Below are 21,841 nucleotides of genomic sequence, written 5' to 3'. Positions count from 1 at the left end.
TCTCGCAAAAGCTGGCAACGCTGAAGAAAGCTCGTTACTACTCACATCATCGTTTCAACACTAGCCATGGAGATGACCAATGCGTCGAGGAGGAGCAGAGAGAAAGTTGCCGAGCAGACTTCATAGATATGTTCTTGAGAGAGCCTGCCTGGATATCATGAGTTTCAACCATGGATTTACAAACGCTTTGGATTTGGCTGTGCGTTTTGTTCACGCACGTTCCGTTATTTGGAGGCTTCGATCTACACGTTTCGGACACGCTGCAGCCTGGATTCATACTGGCCAATGCATCCGTCGGACCCGGTTGGATCTATAACATAGAGAGGGCGATGACCCCGCGGTACGTGCGCCACTTCATAGACGTTAAGAGGAAAGAAGGAGTGCTGTTTCTCTCAGGAAAAGTGGACTGCGCGCGTTTACCGAGGAACCCCGTCCCGCTGTACGTGCAGCTCCGATCGATAACTTCGGACAACTTCATTTTGATACACTTCAAGACTTTTCTGCACGGACAGAACTGCTTCATCAAGTACAAAAGAAAGCGCGTGAAACGTGAACACGACATATACATGAATATCCGCTCCAAACTGGTGCCGTCCCCCTGTCTTTCCACCGGGATTTTGGTCATCAGCATTTATAAACATCTGCCACATTTCACTCACACGAACGACTTCCACTCATCGTGTGAGTCGGGGGGCCATAAAATAAGTTTCGACAGAGGCATTTTTAATCCAAACTGTCTTAGTTCTGATCTCAGGGGAGAGTTGGACGTGATCTGCAAGGTGCACAATTCACTGAACCCCTCGACAGTGCGCCTGAAATTGCGTCCTCCTCCTCCTCATCTCAGCCCTGGAAGCGGTGTTGACTCGGGGGGCTTAGATTATTGGGCTAAACGTGACAGGAGGGCAGCGAATACTGGTCCCCAGTTCCAGCTGCCCAACTACCAGGTGTCCGTCCCAGAGAACGAGCCCGCGGGGACGCGCGTCATGACGCTCAAAGCGCTCGATCCAGACGATGGGGATGCTGGCAGAGTTGAATACGACATGGAAGCTCTGTTCGACCACAGGTCAAATGACTACTTTCAAATCGGCTTGGAGACGGGAACTATAACGACCTTGCAGCCGTTAGACCGGGAAATCAAGGATACGCACGTCTTCAAAGTTATTGCCACAGACAACGGCAAACCCAAGAGGTCAGCCACTGCCTATCTCACCATCACCATCAGTGACACCAACGACCATTCGCCTGTGTTTGAGCAGACTGAATACAGGGTTAGTATTAGGGAGAATGTGGAGGTAGGCTTCGAAGTACTTACCATCCGGGCCACAGATGGGGACGCTCCTTCCAATGCTAACATGATATACAAGATTGTCAATGAGGAGGGGGACAATGCTGGTTTTGAAATTGACCCCAGGAATGGGCTTGTCAAAATTAAAGTGAGGCCAGACAGAGAGACCTTGTCTGCGTATCAGCTGATTGTTGAGGCCAATGACCAGGGCAGAGACCCAGGCCCTCGCAGTGCCACAGCTACAGTGTACATTGCTGTGGAGGATGAAAATGACAACTATCCTCAGTTCTGTGAGAAAAGGTATGTGGTCCAGGTGCTGGAGAGCGTAGCAGTGAACACCAAAGTGGCCCAGGTGAAAGCCACAGACAGGGATGCGGGTAACAATGCAAAGGTCCACTATAGCATAATCAGCGGCAATGTAAAAGGCCAGTTCTATATCCACTCCCCTACAGGAGTCATCGATGTCACCAACCCTCTTGATTATGAAACTATCCGTGAGTATAATTTGCGTATAAAAGCACAGGATGGGGGTAGGCCTCCACTAATAAATGGCACAGGGATGGTGGTGGTTCAAGTTGTGGATGTCAATGATAATGCCCCCATGTTTGTCAGCACACCCTTCCAAGCCTCTGTGTTGGAGAGCGTGGCCGTTGGTTACTCAGTCATCCACATTCAGGCTATTGATGCAGATTCTGGGGACAACTCCCATCTGGAGTACAGACTTACTGGCACGGGCCCAGGCTTCCCTTTCATCATCAACAACAACACAGGGTGGATTACAGTCTGTGTGGAGCTGGACAGGGAGACGACTGAGTTTTACACATTTGGCGTGGAAGCAGTGGATCATGGGATTCCCGCCATGTCATCCTCTGCCAGCGTGAGTGTGACTGTTCTCGATGTGAATGACAACGTTCCCACATTCACCCAGAAACTGTATAACTTAAAGATCAACGAGGACGCTCCCGCAGGAACCAGTGTACTGACGCTCACTGCCATCGACCGAGATGCCAACAGTGTTGTGACCTATCAAATCTCCAGTGGCAACACAAGGAACAGGTTCTCCATCACAAGCCAGAGTGCGGGGGGGCTTATCACATTGGCACTGCCACTGGACTACAAGCAGGAGCGTCAGTACGTCCTGACGGTGACCGCTTCAGATGGCACACGTCAGGATACGGCACAGGTGCATATCAACGTCACCGATGCCAACACACATCGGCCTGTCTTCCAGAGTGCCAGCTACCACGTGATGTTTAGCGAGGACCGTCCTGTGGGCTCCACCGTGGTTGTGATCAGTGCCACGGATGAAGACACGGGAGAGAATGCACGCATCACTTATGTCATGGAGGACAACGTGCCGCAGTTCAAGATCAACCCCGACACAGGTGCCATAACCACACAGATAGAAATCGATTACGAGGACCAGGCATCCTACACGCTCGCCATCATTGCCCGTGACAATGGCATCCCTCAGAAATCTGACACCACATATGTAGAGATTATTGTTCTGGATGCCAATGATAATGCACCACACTTTCTCCGTGACCTGTACCAGGGGACCGTATTTGAAGATGCTCCAGTCTACACAAGTGTCCTCCAGATTTCCGCTTCTGACCGGGACTCTGGTTCTAACGGTAGAATCAGCTTTACCTTTCAAGGTGGGGATGATGGAGATGGGGATTTTTTCATTGAGCCGTACTCTGGTATAATCAGAACAGCCAGGAAAATAGACAGGGAAAATGTGCCTTTGTACAACCTCAAGGCCTTCGCTGTGGACAAGGGCGTCCCCCCGCTCAAAGCAACAGTAGATGTCCAGGTGTCTGTACTGGACATCAATGACAATGCTCCTGTGTTTGAAAAGGACGAGATGTATGTGTATGTGGCGGAGAACAGCCCTGTGGGTTCCATCGTGGCTCGTATCACTGCCACAGACCCTGATGAGGGGACCAACGCACAAATCCTTTTCCAAATTGTGGAGGGAAACGTTCCGGAAGTATTTCAGCTGGACATGTTCAACGGGGATCTCGTAGCTCTCACAGACTTAGATTATGAGGCAAAGATGGAATACACCATCATTGTTCAAGCAACCTCTGCTCCTTTAGTGAGCCGGGCGGTCGTGCACATCCGCCTGTTGGATGTAAACGACAACGACCCGGTCCTACAGGATTTCGAGATCATCTTCAACAATTATGTCACCAACAGGTCTAACAGTTTCCCTGCAGGTGTGATCGGAAAGGTACCGGCTCAGGATCCAGATGTTACTGATAAGCTGCATTACAGTTTTGTGGAGGGCAACGAGCTCAGTCTTCTGCTTCTCAACCCAGACACTGGCGAGCTCAAACTCAGCAGAGACCTTGACAACAACAGGCCTCTTGAGGCGACCATGAAGATAAAAGTCACCGGTAAGTTCCTCACTAAATTGAGTGGAGTACTTCCTTTGACATTTATGCGTGTGATTTTGTATACCTCCTTATAAGTAGGTCATATTTCATGTGAATAGGTCACTGTGGCCCATTTGCTGCAGCACTTCACTCTCATGGTCCTCAAAGTAATTGTTTAGCTTTAAAACATTTTTATGGCTTGCTCTTGTGTCTGACTTTGAAAAAAAGTCAGTTGCATTCAGCCGATCTTGTAAAGAGCATGCCTTTAAATACCGTGGCGATTGATGACTAGGAGCAAATCACCACCACATTGCCCACTGATGCTTGCTAGGTAACCATTGCCAGATCTATTGTTCCTGTCCATTATGATGGTTACTGTGACCGGATTTGTAAAAAGAAAAAAGAACAAAAATAGCAGATCTCCAAGCTCAGCTTGTAGATCGGCAAGGTTTGAATTCCTAAAAAGAAAATAGGTCAGGTCAGGTTGATGTGGTTACTTAAAACAGATTTTTTATTGCATTGTTAAATATTAATTAAATATAATCAAACATAAATATCAGACAGTCTACATTTCCCCAAAGGACCAGAAGCAGGGATAAAACATATCCCCATTCCCCATCAACCACGAAAATTAATGACCAGAGAAGTCGGTATCAAAATTTACCCCCCCCCCCCCCATCCTTCCCAGCAATTCCAACCCTGTCCGTGACGACACATTTTCCATTCACTTCCTCTGAATTGACATTCTCAGTGGACTCTTTTCTTTTTGTGGCCCATGTAGCACGAAAAAGGTGCCACAGCATGAGGGACTAAACTCCCTCCACACAGTGAAATGCTCAGTGCTCAATTTTGCTGTGCACTCTTAAGTTTAACATGAGCCTTGTAAGTCATGAAGTATTGGAATACACCAAATCTTCTGTATTTGATGTATTTCAACTTATTTGTGATGTTAAAATGGGAAAGCTAAGGAATGCATCTATTTTGCTATGTTGTGGTAGATTTATGTGAATTTAAAGTACATTTTAAAGCACATGTTTTTAGTTACTCACCACTTGAACAACTGGATTCTGGATTTGGAGGCTTGGCCTTTACACATTTTGATAGACATAATGCAGTACTAGGCTGAACGGAGTGCTGTAAATTAGAGTATGTTTTCACAAGTTCAGCCGCCAAAACACTTCAGGATTGGACAAGTGATGAATTTACCAATCAAAACGGACAAACACAAGAAACCTAGAAGCTAGGAAAATATAGAGTCATTTGAGTTAACCAGATGTTCAATTTGACGCATACATAGTAAGCACGCGCCTTACAAAAAAGTTGCCCCAAGCGAGGTCTTATATCTTCGTTATGAAAGAATGATTGATTAGCCTATATGTCAGAGAGAAATTCCCCGTAAATCAAAACGTCTTGTTGCTTTATCACACTACAGTGAAATTTGCAACATGCATCAGCTTGCTAACACTTGTGCTTGTGCTAATTTCTGTGTCTGGGAAGAGTTTCAGAATATGTATGTCTTTTTCATTACCAGCAAAGACAGTATTTACACAGGTAGTCCTATCTATCCCTTTCTCGCACGCATGCACTCACACGCACGCTCGGTGCACTCACAGATTACTCTCATTTTGCAAGCGTATCGTTCATACTGAATGCCATGTGAACTCTTCTGCACTGGACTTTGTCAGTTCACTGTCGTGTCTGCCTGCCTCCAGTTCAAAGACTTCTGCCGGCACTCATCTAGATCTGCTTGAGTTTTGTAGCATAGCCTAACCTCTACCATTCTTTCCACTTTAATTCAATTAGGTGTACATGCTTGGCTCAGAATAGTTGGCGGGTCTTAGTGTTTGGCTTCAGTGGTGCTCTATTAGACCCATTGCCACTCTTTATTGAATTTGTGGGAATTACCAGCCTCATGGTCTGCTGCTCAGAACATGGCCATCTAACACAAACAAATGCTTTCATCTTGTGTAGGTTTGGAAAGAGCTTGAAGGCCAATCGTTCATGTTGTTCTAGTGGCATACAGTAGACCTCAAGCATATCATGTTTATTTAGTATTTTGCACTGAGGGGAAACATTAGCAATCTGATTACCATCCAGAAATAGATCTGTTTGTATCAAGTTGGCTTCAAGAACTTGGGAGTGCCTCTTTGTGCATCAGTGGAAGCCTAGCATGTCCAATCGCATTGCAGATAACTGTCAGGATTTCATTTGTTTTTTGCAAAGCATGCCATGATCTCAATGATTTCAATGAAAACCAATGAAGCTTATGCCAGTCATGTTTTGTCTTGTGATGCGGTTTTGGAGAAGAGGGAGTGGATAGGAGTGCCTGAGGTGAGGGAAAGTTCTGGGAGTTTCACTTAATTTTTGATTGGAGGCACTCAGATGTAGTTACTTGTTTATGTAATAATATGATTGGAGTACTCATGCTAATTATTTTATTCTGTATAATACGTGTTTTAAAGTAAAACATTATTTTATTAAATGTATAGGCTGTCTTGTCTTATGATGATTGTTCTTGCCAAATGGATGACAACAACCAGATACAACTGTAACAACTCGAAAAAAGACGCCCTTCTTTGGGCGTTTGCCCCTTTCCTACGTGAAAGCCCCCCCCATACCCACTGACACTACCGGGCCTCCTCCCAACTGTGATATTGTTTTATTTCCGCAATCTATCAGCAACGTACCATGTAGGTCTACTGTTTTGAAGAAAGGTAGCCCTGTGCTCTGTCATTATACATATAAATATATTAAGCTACAACAAACACAACCAGGGAGATAGAACACACTTTGTCCACTGTCCATTGGCAAAAATAACGAAAGGTCCAAGACAAATTTTATCAAAACACTTTGGAGATTGATGAAAATAAACAGCAGCGATGTATACGATTCCAGAGCCATTGAGATTGAAGAGTTGCGTCAGTGAGGGATCAGAAACGCTACATTTGTGGGGCCGATTTATGTGCCAAGTTTGGAGGCAATTAGACAACTTGTCTGCTGTGAGAAGCAGCATGGACAAACACACAAAATCCACCACTTTCAAAAACCACAGAAGTGGAAATAGTGGCACTCCAAAATGAAAGTACAAGACTTCAGGCTACAATGCACATTTATTTATTGTCCTCCAGCTAATGCGTTTCGGCCTCAGCCTTCCTCAGAGCAAGTTAAAAAGTGGGCATTTTGGCTACACGCCTCTTTTCTATATACAATCATCATACAATGCAAAAACTTTCTCTGAGTCTCTGGCCGAAACACATTAGCTGGAGGACAATAAAGAAATGTGCACTGTAGCCTGAAGTCTTGTATTTTCATTTTGGAGCGCCGCTATTTCCACTTCGGTGGTTTTTGAAAGTGTAGTATTGACTGTAGCTGAGCACCCACGTCCAACGAGGCGACCAAGAGGATGTGCACCTGCTCCATATTCAAACAAAATCCACCCTTTTCTGATTGTAGTATAGGATTCCTTGTTGTTACTATGCTCAAGTGTCACAGAGAATAATATAGTGATCCAGTTAAATAATGGGATCCTGGAGATTTACAGGTTCCTTTGCATTTATTGACAGTTAAGCCTCAAACTATATAAGGCAGGTAATTACATATGCATTATGCACACACATTAATATGCCATGCTTTCTCTAGTAAGAATCAGGGCATCGTCTTTGTTGGGAATGTAAAGATTTGGTAGCATGTTAACAGAAGAGAAGACAAATCAAAGTAGTTAGGAGAATTTGATACAAACACAAAGATGAAGCTATCATAGGATGCCTACAGTAGTTGCCTACAGATACAAATCAGAGGCTGTGACAGTCTAGTGAAGTCTAGGCTGTCTTTGAAGAGACCCATCTGTATTGAATAGAAGTGTTTTCTGTGTGCACAGTTTCTGAAATAGAATTACCCAAAACAAATATTTTTTATTGCAAAAGAAAATACCTTTATTTATTTATTTTGCTAGTATTAGATTATGTTGATGTTGTATTTTATACACAGTATAAACAACACAACTCTTTTCTTCTGCCTATGGGTTTTGACACTGCTGTCTACTTTTGTAACAGGTACTGTACACCATTTGCTGTACTCAATTAGCCTCACAGGACATAGAAAAGGAGACAGTTTCCAATGAGAAATGGAGAAAAAGAAAGAGTGAGTCCCATTTTATGACTAACGTAAATTTAATTCAAATTCAGTTAAGTTGAGATTACTCACATATTGACCCATAAGTGACTCACAAATGAATGTGTTGTGACTATGAATTACAAGCCATGATGCAATTTCAACAAGCCACTGTAACTTTTTATTGCAGTGAAATTGTATCATAGATGATAGTGATTCAGTTCCGGACTCTTACTTACTCTTACTGTGTGATCACTTTCACTACTTAACAGCTGTTCGTGGACATTTGACTATTCATTTAATATCCGTTGTGGGTTATATCCTTAGTTGATGCTTTGTAGCCCAAAGCCTATATCGTTACACCACAGACGGTATTGTAGCCAACTACATAAGACTGTTTTTACTGTAAACTTGCGCACTACCTGAGCAATGAGGGCAACCCGCCAAACTTTGCGCCTCATAATAATGACCTCAACTGTTTCAAGTTCCAACGGGTATGCTAAGTTGTCTGACTGTTTTTTAAGGGACGTGCCCTCGCACTGGTGACATTGAGCACAGCAGCACATGTACCAAGTTATTGCAGAGGATCAGTTTGTGCTTCTCGTCAACTCTTGACATGTGGCGTGTCAGCCACTTTTAAGCTACTTGATGCCATAATTGCGGTTTTTAAGACATCCAAACCCGTTTTGTTGCTGGCCAAAGGCAAGGCCACAAACTGCCAACTATTTGACAGCTTCAGAGAATAGGAAAACTTGAGAATAGGTTTGAGAACATGGACATTCTTGGAAGAAATTTGGCTTTTATTTATTTATTTTGTATTATGTTAGATGGCTGTGGTGCTGTTGAACAGTTCTACATCCTGCTCGGTTGTAATTCGTTTCCCTTGCCTGACCCCCTTTGACACAACTGGTAACTGGAATTTTAGTTTCGGTATTCCTGTGTCTGTATAGAAGAATGTATAGAAGGAGGCTGTCTATTTCCCAAAGTGTCTCGGAGAAGGAATGGGCCAAAGTAAAGAGGGGGGCGGGGCTAGTTTTTGGGGGTGGGGGGGAAAAAACCCAGAGGCTGAGAGGGTTTGGCAATTGCTGGGGTGTCACTATGGCAACACAGACCAGTCCACCACTATGGGGCATTCTTAAGAGGAAGGACCCAGAGTCCTATGTTTGATACTGAGAAGAGAAAAGTTGGGGTATGCTGGGGGGACTGGTTGTGGTTTAAAGGGGTGGGGGGTAGAACCCTTTAGAATCAGGGCATCAGGGGAGGTTGGGAGGGCCTTTGTCCCCATGCAGATTTCTGTCACACTCAAACAATGCTGTTTGTGTGTCACTGACCCAGTGAAGACGCTGCAGAGAAAAGGGGTTTGCTGTTTCTTCTTCATGTCCTGGGCCAGAGTGGACAAGGATCAGACATGTGGTTCTGTCAAAATAGGAATTCATCACAGCACACACATTTTATAGAACATTCACACATAATAGGCCTGGCAGGTTTTGATCTCAGCATCTCTTTATCCTGTAAGATGCTTAATTTGTTAACATGATTGAGTTGGTTTTCAGCTTGATATTTTTTCCCCCTACACATTACTGTATAACGTCACACAGATTAATTCTTTCCACAAGGATTTTCAAAAAGTTTCCTGAAACTCAGTTTCTCTCCTTTATCTCTCCTTTACTCAGACAACGGATTTGCCTTATTGGGGAATAGATATAGGATGTCCCTCTCAATTGTGTTTCGGCTATTGTTCCCTTTCAACGTTGGTCATAAGCTCAGGGTCTTGCTACCCGCTCACCGGAGAGAGTTTTATTTTCAAATGACATAAAGGTTGCCGCGGGATACGAAAGGAATGGTTGAAATCTGAGGCAGAAAGCATGAGTCACTTTGTGGTCTTTTTTCTGAGATTACACAAATACACAGGGGCCAATAGGGCATATCCCGCTACTAGAATTTAAGCTTCTAACCCCCAAATTCCTCAAATCGAATACATTGTGTGAGAAATAATGGTTAATTCCATTCCAAGGCATTTGAATGGATTTTCTCTCTCTCTAGGATTTCAAAATGTTTTCTTATTAATTGCAAGATTTGACTGCTAAATACCAAGAAAATCAAGGCACAAAAAGCATGTTGCATGTTCTAAATGAAAAATCAGAATATCTGGTCCATTCTTTCTTTCAAGTCCCAGTAATGATTATAGTTATTTTAGCAGGAGTTAGATAGATAGCTGAAGAATGAAATGCTGACAGTAGCCCACCCCCGCCCCCTTTAATTGTAGTACAAATTCTTTTGACTCTTGGAAATTCCCAAGCAGATTGTTCAATTCACTGAATATATGATCCATTTGTCACTGGTATCTCTTTCTACAATCATACTTATTATGATTTATGTACTGTCTCCAGCGCCTACCCAAACTGTCAAATTAAAAGAGAACCCAGTCATTTGTTGTAAAAGTATGTCTAGATTCTGCAGCACTCTGTCTGTGCCATCTTCCAGAAAGCCCCCGTCCACACCAGCTGTCACTGAAATGAAACAGTTGTCAGAACAACAACAAATAGAAGCAATTCATTTCTTATTCAAGGGAACATTAACCTCATTATTGCATACTTAGCACAATGTTTTCCTCAGTTTTTTCTAGCGGGCACAGTGTAATACATTTTCACTGTTGTTTGCACTCAGTTTTTGTCATTTTCCTTGTGATGTTTGAGTGGAAAAGTTTGTAAACTAAAATACCACAGTTAATAATGAGCTAGCCCATGCTGCGCTCTCTGTTAACATTTATACCTCTAAATTAAAGGTAATAAAATACCTTTTTATATCTTAATTTGACCCTGGCCCCAAGGCTGCTCCTCTAACCACGTGCATGTGAATTGAAAACTCGATCAAAACCTTTGTCCGCCCACCAACAACCCCTCTCCTTCTCTTTTTCTAGCATCTCTCTGATTGCTCTCCACTGTGAGCTGACTACTGCTGCAGAAGTGCAACAGAAGAACATTCTTAAGATTTATTGTTCTGGAAAAATGTTGACAGTTGTCTCTGACAGGCTGGGAAAAGGCACATGTTAGAGCTCTGCTTCATGCCCAGTGAAGTGTGCACTTTGGAAAGGAAGATTGGCATAATAACTGCTCTCCTTCCCAGAACTCTTTTTGCAATGGCAGGACACTGGACACTGTCCAAGTGATTATTTGGGTCAGCAACCAGCACCAGCCACGGACTTGCCAGGGCCATTAGTTAGCTTGTAGATGGCCATCTCACCGTCCTGGGAGGGGGTTACTTATGACAAAGTCAAATATCAGTTTAGGAGTTGTTTCTGACAAATGTTTATCCCCCACCAAAAGTAACATGCTGGAGGTATGAACTGAAGCACCTGGCCTTGCTGAACCTGTGCCCGTTTCCGTAATGGGAAGCAAAGGAGTGTAATTTGATTACCTCCAATTTATTTGCTCTATAGGGTCCAGTGGGTAGGCAGCTGTGAAGTGAATTCACCTAATGAGACTTTGTGAAAAGAGCCATGAAAGAGACCATTGAATGTTGACAGACATTAACATTTAGACCAATTACTCCAGAACAGATTTAATTTTTGATGTGTGGTGTTTGTCGTTGTGAGGTACGTTTTTAGCTTTGCCAATAAGGCGTTGGTAGGTCAGGTCTTGAACTTTTGAACTGAAATTTGAACTTTACTGGTAGGCGTTCAATGAACAAACGCAATACCTCATTAAAATGTATTGCTATTCTCGTCATGTGGAGACCCACTGAATAACACAAAACAATTAGATGTCTAGAGTCATACCATACCAGACTGATATTTCAGTGGGTGAATCTTAACCACTTAAGCCCGACAATATATATTTCGGCATATGTTGAATAGCGAAAATAGCCTACTGTATCTACAAGCTTACAAGACATCTACATCTAGCGGCTAGATGTCCTTTACAATGCAACACATTGTGAGCTTTTAGATCAACTATTTTAACTTTTTTTAATGTAACAATTTTGATATCTTTTTGGAAAAAAATACAAATTTAACAAAATATGGATGCCAGGGTTAATGTGGTTACGTGTTGGCAATAAAGTGCCATCCACGCCGAGCATGACATTATAACTAACTTGATAACTTTAAGTTATATAACTATAATTATGTGAGTAACCACATTCCACACTGATGTTGTTGTTGTTGTAGTTGTGGTGTGGAGTCTGCCATCTCTTGAGCTAGATTGATTTTTAAAACGACATATTGATAGTTATAGCTAGTTTATGTGCTTGGTGTGGAACTGTGGATGGTCTATTTGACCTGCATGCTTTTTTATTTTGGAAGATTAGACTTGCTGCCTCATTTAGGAGGGAGAGAGATACTACCAGGGCAACAAAGAGATATCTAAAACCAACTTTGACATTTAACCCCAACCTTCTACCCATCCTGCTCAAACACTCACTGTTTCCATGGACTTTTCTTTTTCTTTGAAGTTCCTGGTAGAGTGGTTCACACACCATTTATGAAAAAGACGGATGCTGATAAGACAGAGATAAGGACTTACCACTTCCTAGTAGTTCTTACAGTCTCTCCTCAGTAGCCTCAGCGATGTGACGTGATGTCACTTGGTGTGTTTGCCTTGGCCAAAGTGCTGTTTGTTTTCTTTAATCCCATTAATTGAACAAACCCTTGACTTAACTCTGAGGGCCTTCACCCTGGTGTGGTTTCAAATCATATTTCATATTAATAATAATATACTCAAGTTATATTACTAATAATATTTTCTCAAAATAGTCTCATGTCAGCATTTCATAAGACAATAGCTGCTTGCGATCGGGCAGATATTGTGCTGATGTTCTCGTGCCAAAGCAAATGACACCCGCTGTGTTTCTGTCTGGCACTGATATTCCAGCTGTGAACACTGGCACACATTTATATCCAAGAGATGCTCTTCAGCTCATTTGCTGCTTTGAAGTGCAGGTCTAAATATTTTTGTCAGAATATAATGACAATGGATTGCCCGTTACGTGTTTTGATGTATTTGAAATATAGTTTAAGCTTTTGTCTTCCTGAATTTCGTTTGAAAATGGTAAATGGTGCATCTGTATAGTGCCTTTATCCAAAGCGCTTTACAATGTGCATTACATTCACCCATTCAAACCGATGGCAGAGGAAACCATCCAAGGCAGTGCTTCTCAACCAGTGGTCCGGGGACCACCAGTGGTCCTTGGGGGGGTACCAGGGGGTCCCCAGCGAAATTAGATAACATAGCATCACAATCATTTTAACCTCTTAGCTTTGGCTTTTCAAAAATAGCAGATATACAAGGTGCCGTGCTATGAGCTTGTAGATCTGATATTTAAAAAAATCTTGAAAATGTGTGCATATCTTTCAGTATATATATTTTTTAAAGCGAACATTTTTAACTCAAATCTTTGCTTCTGGGGGTCCCTGGCACAAATCAATTTCAGATCGGGTTCCGCAGCCAAATGCATCTCAATTTGGGGGTCCTTGGCATGAAAAGGTTTGAGAACAACTTTGATTGAATGTTTGAATATTTTATTAGGCAAAAAATGTAAAACAGCACAGTTACATTTAAAATACTTTGTCTAACAGGTCCGTTCATAAAAGTCCTTGCGGACTTGTTTCCAATGAGGGCCTTGGTATTTAATTCATAGGCTGATCCACTGATCCAAGGCAACGACCTGCTCATCGGGGCAAATTAAGGGTTTGGTGTCTTGCTCACGGACACTTCGACACCAACCGAGGGTGAGCTGGGGATCAAACCTTCCGAGTCCCAAGCAGCCACTCTACCTCCTGAGCCACTAGCTCAAATGCTAGGGTTCAAGTGCAGGATTATCAGCAATATCACAAATTGCCTGATGGAAAATGAGACATAAATTCAAAATGTTCCTTTATCCATTTAGACCTGAGGCCGATTCTACGAATGTCTTCTAAATCCTAACAGTTTTCTGAAAAACTTATGTCGCTATATCAGTGGTGCTCAAACTTTTTCATGTCAAGGACCCCCAAAATGATATGTATTTGGCCACGAACCCCCATCTCAAAATATTTTGTTCCAGGGACCCCCCCAGAAGCAAAGATTTGAGTTACAAATGTTCACTTTAAAAAATATATATTCAAAGATTTGCTAAAATGTTCATGATTTTTCAAAACAAATAGCAGATCTGCAAGCTCATAGCGCGGCACTCGGTGCCGTGCTATGAGCTTGTATATCTGCTATTTTTTAATAGCCAAAGTATAAAATAATGGTTAAAGTGGTTACACAGATGCATTCCCGGTTTTAATGGGTTAAATACATGTGCTCAGATACTGAATCTGACTGGATGAGGCTTTCCAGAGGTTGTGAGCAGCAGTTTAGTAATAGGAATGATTTTCAACCTCTTTAGATAGGTGTTGACTATCAAATTATAGTGTGGATACTTGAAGCATGCAAATGCATCATACTTCATAAACCATGGGCTCAGGTAGCTTAGGGGCTTTTCAGTTACAAGTGGGCTGCTTCGGGCAATAAGCTGAGCGTAAATATAGAGATTAGAGTCCGGCCGATATATATTTTTTTGCCAATATATTGGCCATTATTATTATATATTTTTACGACATTAGTATTGGCAATGATGCCACCAATGTGGCATAAGTTTATATAATAGGGCTTAAGTGGTTAAATAGTTGGTCTCTAAAAGAGAAGCGGGGCGTTTTGGAGGTGGGTTTGATTTGTTGAATGAATTGCCCACATTTAATTTAGGCCTACATAAATGTGGAGTGGCATGGAGTGGAGTGCTTTTCTCATATTTAAGTCCTTAGCGCGCCGAGTAATGAAATACTCTGACAAAGTTCAAGGTTGGTGTAATTATGGTGTTTATCAACGACATGAACATAGAAAAGCTGTCTTTTGTTCCAAATCCTTTTTGTGTGTCTTGGCACTCTGTTGCCTTTGTACAAGCAGCTGCTGCTTGAGGTCTTGTGCACTCCTTGTGTGTGTGTGTGTGGGGGGGGGGGGGTGGGTGGGTTGGCTTGGGTGGGATAGGGATTTGCTGCTGTGCCCTCATGCACATAATTTCCTTGTATATCACGACTGTGCTCGTCTATATTTCCTGCGTTTCTGTGCATACAGTATACGTAATCGTATATTATGGCATGCACTTGGGTGTACATGCATTTGTGCATGTGTCTGCTGCTGCGTCATGAATAATGTTTTGTATTTGTTTGATTGTGTCTAATGCTGTGTGTCTGAGAGAGGACAGTGAAACAGTGTGGAAATTGTGTCAACATTGTCCATCAATTAAAACTCACAGATAGGGGGTGTGTGTGGGGTCCACACACAGAGAGAGAGAGAGAGAGAGAGAGAGAGAGAGAGAGAGAGAGAGAGAGAGAGAGAGAGAGAGAGAGAGAGAGAGAGAGAGAGAGAGAGAGAGAGAGAGAGAGAGAGAGAGAGAGAGAGAGAGAGAGAGAGAGAGAGAGAGAGAGAGAGAGAGAGAGAGAGAGAGAGAGAGAGAGAGAGAGAGAGAGAGAGAGAGAGAGAGAGAGAGAGAGAGAGAGAGAGAATCAGGCCCCAACAAACCCTCAGCAACTTGTTAAGGATGGCCTTTGTCGTAATCATCTTACTTAGATAGATAGCCATGAATCCTTCACCATGTATGTACCCGTTGAGGCTTTGAACCATGCACTCCATAGTGTCTGTTCCTTGTAGAGTTGATGACCTGAGAAAGGCTTACTCTACAATTTGCACATTTCTTTGGCTGTTTTATAAATCTTTGGCTGTTAGTATGCATATAATCCAAAACTATGACAAAGAAAATTCTCATATCAACAACTCAACTTATATATTTTCTATCTAGTTTAGTTGTCCTAGAAAATGTATCAACAACAAGCAGTGTGATATCATGTCGAGTTGTGTGAGTGACAAGATACATTTGTAAAAACTGCAACACTCCAAAAGCTGTAATGGCATTTCTCTGTTCTTACAGATGGCATACACCATGTCATGGCCCTGTGCACCTTGCGTGTCGCCATCATCACCGACGATATGCTCACCAACAGCATAACGGTCCGTCTGGAAAATATGTCCCAGGAACGCTTCCTGTCCCCTCTGCTGTCCCTCTTCGTGGACGGAGTGGCTGCTGTCCTCTCCATCAGCCGCAATGGCGTGTTTGTCTTCAATGTCCAGAATGACACGCACGTTGAGGGAAGCATCCTCAACGTCACCTTCTCTGCCCTGCAGCCGCCTCGGCCGATGCCCCCCAACGAGCTGCGAGGACAGGGGTTCGGAGTCGGCAGCTCCCCTGACCATTTCTTCCCCTCCGAAGCCCTCCAAGAGCAGATATATCTGAATCGCACGCTGCTCGCCCATTTATCCAGCCAGAGTGTGCTGCCTTTCGATGATAACATCTGCCTCAGAGAGCCTTGCGAGAATTATATGAAGTGTGTGTCGGTGCTGAGGTTTGACAGCACGGCGCCGTTCGTGGTGTCCGACACAATGCTGTTCAGGCCCATTCATCCAGTGGCTGGGTTGAGGTGTCGCTGCCCGGCAGGCTTCACGGGAGATTACTGCGAGACAGAGATCGACCTGTGCTACTCCTCGCCCTGTAAGAACGAGGGGAAGTGTCGCAGCAGTGAAGGAGGCTATACCTGCGAATGTCTGGAGAACTTCACTGGTGAGTGGATGCAGTTTTTGTTTGACTTCCCCATCTATCTGCTCTCTCTCTCTATCTGGAACATCAGATGTGTGTTTCACGTTCATTAACTGTCAAAAACAATGTTACCAACAAAGTAAGAATCAATGACACACAAACAAGCATGTACATGGAGTACATAGTTACTGTATGTTCACTCCACTCTTGTACCTAACTCTGTATTCTCCCAAAATATTGCCTAAGGAAGAAGTCTTCAGACCTGTTAGAACTTAATTCGTTTTGATGTAGTTCTGAACAACTACCATCCGTGAACACTCCTCACAGAGAGCTGTCACATACTAATTTCATGCATCGTTGAAATGCATCTGCTGCTCAGTGTTTCTGTTTCCAGCCATATTAAAGGTTAGGCCTTGAGCCAAAGGTATATTCCCACTGACAGGGCCATTAGCTGCTAATCAAACCCTGGCCTTCTGGCCTTTGAACACTACCTTGCTCCAGGATACCTAAGTCATAATAGACGGTGCTGAAGGTTGGACTGACAGTCATGTTCTCAGGTTTGTCACACTTAGATGGAAAAAGAAAGATCCTGAACCGGAGATGATCCATCTCACAGTCATTTAGGTCCTTATCAGGCACCAGCGTTTAGAATTCTGGGCTGTGGCAATCACAGATAATCTCTTTATCCAAAAATTGTTTGAGTCATTTGTGTAACTAGATATACAGTATATACTGTGTACAGGAACGTACTGGAGCTATAAAGTACTGTAGGATGTAAAAAGCAAAAGTACATTGTATGGAAATGGTTTGTTCTGGACAAATTAACAGCATAATTCTATAACACTCATAGGCCTAAGGCCATGATGGATTTACCGTACTTAGCTGTATGGCCAGTTGGCTGCATAACCTAATCTTCAAAGTAACGATCAGATTAAATCTAAATATCAAAGGTAGATTGTAGTATATTCAATTGCATAATACTATAGGCCAGATTTTGTCAGTTGAAGAACACAAAGCTGTTGTGGGAACCACAAAGTGAGACAGAAGTAGGGCAGTGGGGACACCCTAGTAGTTGACCAGTGCAATGACCATGTAATTACAATCTTCGCTGGTCTGTTTGAACCCGTAATGCATGCAGTCCCACCTCTCTGCCTCTGCTTTCCTGTTGAATGAAGGAAAAAAGAAATCGTAGGGGGAAAAAAAGTTCATCAGTAATATAGTGACATAATCACCGCAAAATCCATCCAGCGACCATTTTTAGGCCGGACAATGAGTCGCAGGGTCTTCAGTGGGACAAGAGCTGTTCTGAAGACCACCATGGATGGGCAGAGAACACGTCATTGTACTTCTGTCAGTATGAAACAAGCTGCTCCGTTCCAAACTTTGAACAACGATCAGTTCGGGTCAACGAACAATAAAACTCAACACAACCATCCCTGTTTTGACATACTGGTGGGGTGGGAGGGGGGGGGATACAGACCCCCCACCTCTGTTCCTCCTCCTTAGCTGATTCAGACAAGCTTGCGGGGCATGTAGTAATGGGATTGAACTTGTGAGAAACGAGAAAAATGTCTGTCATCGTCTTTCCCGGAGGTGGGAGGAGCAATCCATCAGTCTCAGAGGAAGTTTGACTCTTCAAAAAGATGACTGATAAAGCAACGTTTAAAGCACGTTTGGAACACTGCCAGGGAAAGCACATTTTTGTGGTACAGACCTGGATTAAAGAGGAGTGATAATGATGAATAACACAATGATTATTGCTTCAGTAAAAGACCTGTTTGGAATGTTACTATCAACATTGCTTAGTTTATTGAGATCGATAAGAAAAAAACAACCACAATCACTTACACCTTGTGTTCTCTCATGTCTAGGAGAGCACTGTGAAGTGAACTCCCGCTCTGGACGCTGCATCCCTGGCGTGTGTAAAAACGGTGCCAAGTGTGTGGACCTGCTGGTAGGGGGGTTTATGTGCCAATGTCCCCCAGGAGAATACCAGAAACCCTACTGTGAGATGACCACCCGCAGCTTCCCGGGTCAGTCCTTTGTCACCTTCAGAGGGCTCCGGCAAAGGTTTCACTTCACTGTTTTATTCAGGTAAAGACTAAGACATGTAACAGTACATGCTATAGTTAAAGGCTCAAGGTTTTTCATGCTTTGCGGTATTCAGTTAGAGCAAGAAGGATATTTGACTTTTTTGATGACATTGGTATCGGCAATTATGCAGCCGGTGTTTCCTGTTTTTTAAACAATTTCAACCTGGCATCCCTATTTTGGGCATGTCTTGGCAATGGCAAAAAGTAAAAAAAAAAACACTTTAAGAAAATGACAAAATAGCCAATCTACAAGCTCACAATGCATTATGCATTCAATGGTTCGATTCCCAAGTCCGACGACCTTAGCAGCGTGTCACTCCCCGTCTCTCTCTCTCTACTGTGAACTATCAATATAGGCAGAAAAGCAAAAAAATCTCTGGTATAGAGAATGTAGCAGTGTAAAAACAGAAGTTCCTCTGTTTATCCGTTTGTTTGATTGTCCTCCACCATGTTTAAGAAGGCCGTTTCTTACCACTGATTCAGAGTCTCTGCCACCAGGAAGGCCGGTTTTAAAGAGCCTATATCATGACATTTCTCTTTTTTTGTGAGATTTGATTTAATTTGGGAATATATTCCATTCTTCCCCATCTGAGTAAAAAAAAGGTAAAAAAAAACTCCTACTTACTATACATTTTTTTTCTTAAATAAAAGAAATCAATTTAATAGTAGCCAATCTATTCTCTAAAGTTCACAAGAGCTTGTGAGCTTTTAGACGGGCAGTTTCGGGTTGTAGACACTAGGCCTCGTGTTCACATTATGGAAGGTTGTAGTGTTAAATTGCTCTTTAATTTTAGTCCTGAAGAATTATGTGCCTGACGACATTGCAGGTGGAGTGCTGTTCAATTAAAGTGCCATGTGAGAATAAGGCATTTTTCTTTTGTTATTATTGTACACGGTACACCTGGACCGGGTAAATGTTTGAGACATCTATCCACGCCCAAATGATAGCCATCGCATCTTAAGCATCACATGTAATACGGCTGATACAGTCACTGATAGCTTTTGTTATAAACAGGAATGCGGTTTCCATCGTAACATAGATATACACCCGCTACGCAGTAATTGTGCCTTTGTCTGGCGAGCCAGACGTGTCGAGGCAGATCGACTGCCACTGTGTGTGTGCGTGCGTGTGTGTGTGTGTACGTGTGTGCGTGTGTGTGTGTGTGAGTGAGAGAGTGAAACCCTTCGTTCATCAAACAACTGCTGACTCAGGAAGGAAATGGGTCCTCTCAGGCACCTGACCACCCACAGGATACTCTTATCAACCCCCTGCTGGGGGCAGAAACGTCCAAAACAGTTTCCCCTTTGGGTTTTATCTTCTCATGTGGAGTCATTTCACTTTACCCACTTCTCTGTTGTGTGCAGTACACCCTGTGTGTATGTATTTGGCCACAGACCCCCATACAAGATTTCAGTTGTTATAATGTTTAAAAAATATTCAAAATTGTTCAAATTTGCTCAATTTTTTAAAATTGCCAATTTACAAGTGTAGTGGCAGAAAAAGCTCTGTAACTACATTTTATGCATCATTATTTTATGCACACAGAGGCTAATCCAGAGGCCTTTCTTACTGTCTTGCACAAGCTCACAACGTGATGCGATGTGAGCTTCTAGATTGGCTATTTTCCAATTGTCGATGTATACAGGGCTAACGTGGTTAAAATAATTCTAACTCATTTTGCCAGGGGACTGCTGGCGGTCCCCGGACCCCACTTTGAGAACCACTGGTGTACACTGCTTGTTCTCAAAGTGGGTGCCGTGGATCCCCAGGGGTCCTTGAGGGGGTTATATTATAAAGAAAATGGCTCAAAAGTATGTGTATTGCTGAATTGTGTTGCTAGATACACAGATGGACTACCTGTGGAAATATAAATCTCGAAACGGCATAGCTTTTGCAGTGGCTGGTCAGTCAGTCTGCTTAACGTCGATCTCACATTCCCTGGAAAAAAAGAAGGAAAAAAAAGGAAAACAGGAAATGATGCGCCCTAGGTGTTTTGCATTGATGGTGCTGGTTTCCTGTAGAGCTGCCCCCATGCCCATATGCCATCTGAACTCTTGCCTGTGCCGGCCAGTATCACTCAATGCCATGCACTGCTAATTGACGTGGGTTCAAGTCCCAAAGCACAGTCCCCCAGGTTCTAATTCTGTCCCCTCCGCCAGCCTCTGCCTCTTTCCAAATTCCTTTTTCTTCTGATTTCCTGATTTCCATTGTTTTCCTTTGTCCCATTTTCCATTTCGCTCTCATTTCCTGTCAATAAAATGGTGTACTACTACTGTATGAAGCACCTCCAGTGATTCATAATAGCAACTACATCTACATATTAAGAAACTACTACCATTTGTCAGTGCTTAATAATGAAAAGAAACACTTAATATTTGCTATTCAAGTTGATTTGGTGGCAGGGTCCGTTGCACCATCTCACATGGCACATTAAGTTAAATCTTAACCTAGTTATAGTATTCATGGCTTCAAGACTTAGGCCTTACTAAAATTAATTAATATAAAATAAATTGTATAAAATTGCACTACACAAATTACCCACTGTAGCCCCCTCTACACTTTTAATGGGGAGGGACACACTGTCTATTATCTGTTGATTTTGATTAATTTCCATGTCATGCATAAGCAGAGGTTCTATTGGTGCCGTGGTTGCCAGCCACTCATGACCAACAATGTGGAAGACCATGCCCTAGAAAATTGCTTATAAAATAATTGAAAAAATTAACTATTTTCCATCTCTAATTTGCTCTTTAAAATATTTTAGAGACAGGGGCGACCCGATAGCCGAATTGTTAAGGCGCATAACACATGGGACCATTTGCTGTGTGTCGTTCCCCTGATCTCTGTCCGCCTTTCGTATCTCTCTCTCTCACTGCGCTCGCTATCGGAATCAAGCAGAAAAAAAAGAAATGACGATAATGATGATCGCTCTTCACGATCATAGTGAGATTTGAGATAAAATGGTGTTGTACTACTGTATAAACTAAAGCATCTCCAGTGATTCATAATAGTACTCTTGCTTATCAAACCTCAGACCTGTCCTCTGCCATCTCCAGGTTTGCTACCAGAGAGAGGAGCGCCCTACTGTTGTACAACGGGAGGTTCAACGAGAAACATGACTTCATCGCTATAGAGATCATTGAGGAACAAGTTCAGCTCACCTTCTCAGCAGGTGAGGGAATACTTTCCTTAATCTAGTTATAACTGAACGTGACCTTTTTTCACTTTTGGATGACTTTGAATGAGCGTGGATGAGTTCATCAAGACACCATATTCATTTACTTGTGTAACATGTTGCTTTTGTTAATTTTGGTTAAAACAAAAGTTCTTTGTTGAAAGGTTAAAACTCTATATTCTGATT

The 21,841-nt window shown here is 42.8% G+C and overlaps 1 protein-coding gene across 1 annotated transcript in view; it reads left to right on the top strand.

The window, feature by feature from the left end:
- The first annotated feature begins 82 nt into the window (after window positions 1-82).
- LOC308092685 (cadherin EGF LAG seven-pass G-type receptor 1-like) overlaps window positions 83-21,841 on the top strand; it is a 62,493-nt gene continuing 40,734 nt past the window's right edge. The window contains exons 1-4 of the mRNA XM_080438753.1: window positions 83-3,687; window positions 15,724-16,410; window positions 18,258-18,480; window positions 21,537-21,652. Of these exons, the coding sequence (XP_080294879.1) occupies window positions 171-3,687; window positions 15,724-16,410; window positions 18,258-18,480; window positions 21,537-21,652 (4,543 nt within the window). The 5' untranslated portion in view covers window positions 83-170. The remainder of the gene's footprint in view (window positions 3,688-15,723; window positions 16,411-18,257; window positions 18,481-21,536; window positions 21,653-21,841) is intronic.

This window comes from Gymnoscopelus braueri, assembly GCF_963280865.1.
Source record: "Gymnoscopelus braueri genome assembly, chromosome: 9".
In the NCBI taxonomy this organism is placed as follows: Eukaryota; Metazoa; Chordata; class Actinopteri; order Myctophiformes; family Myctophidae; genus Gymnoscopelus; species Gymnoscopelus braueri.
Note: the sequence above shows the minus strand (reverse complement) of the source record. Positions and strands in the feature narration are given on the sequence as shown.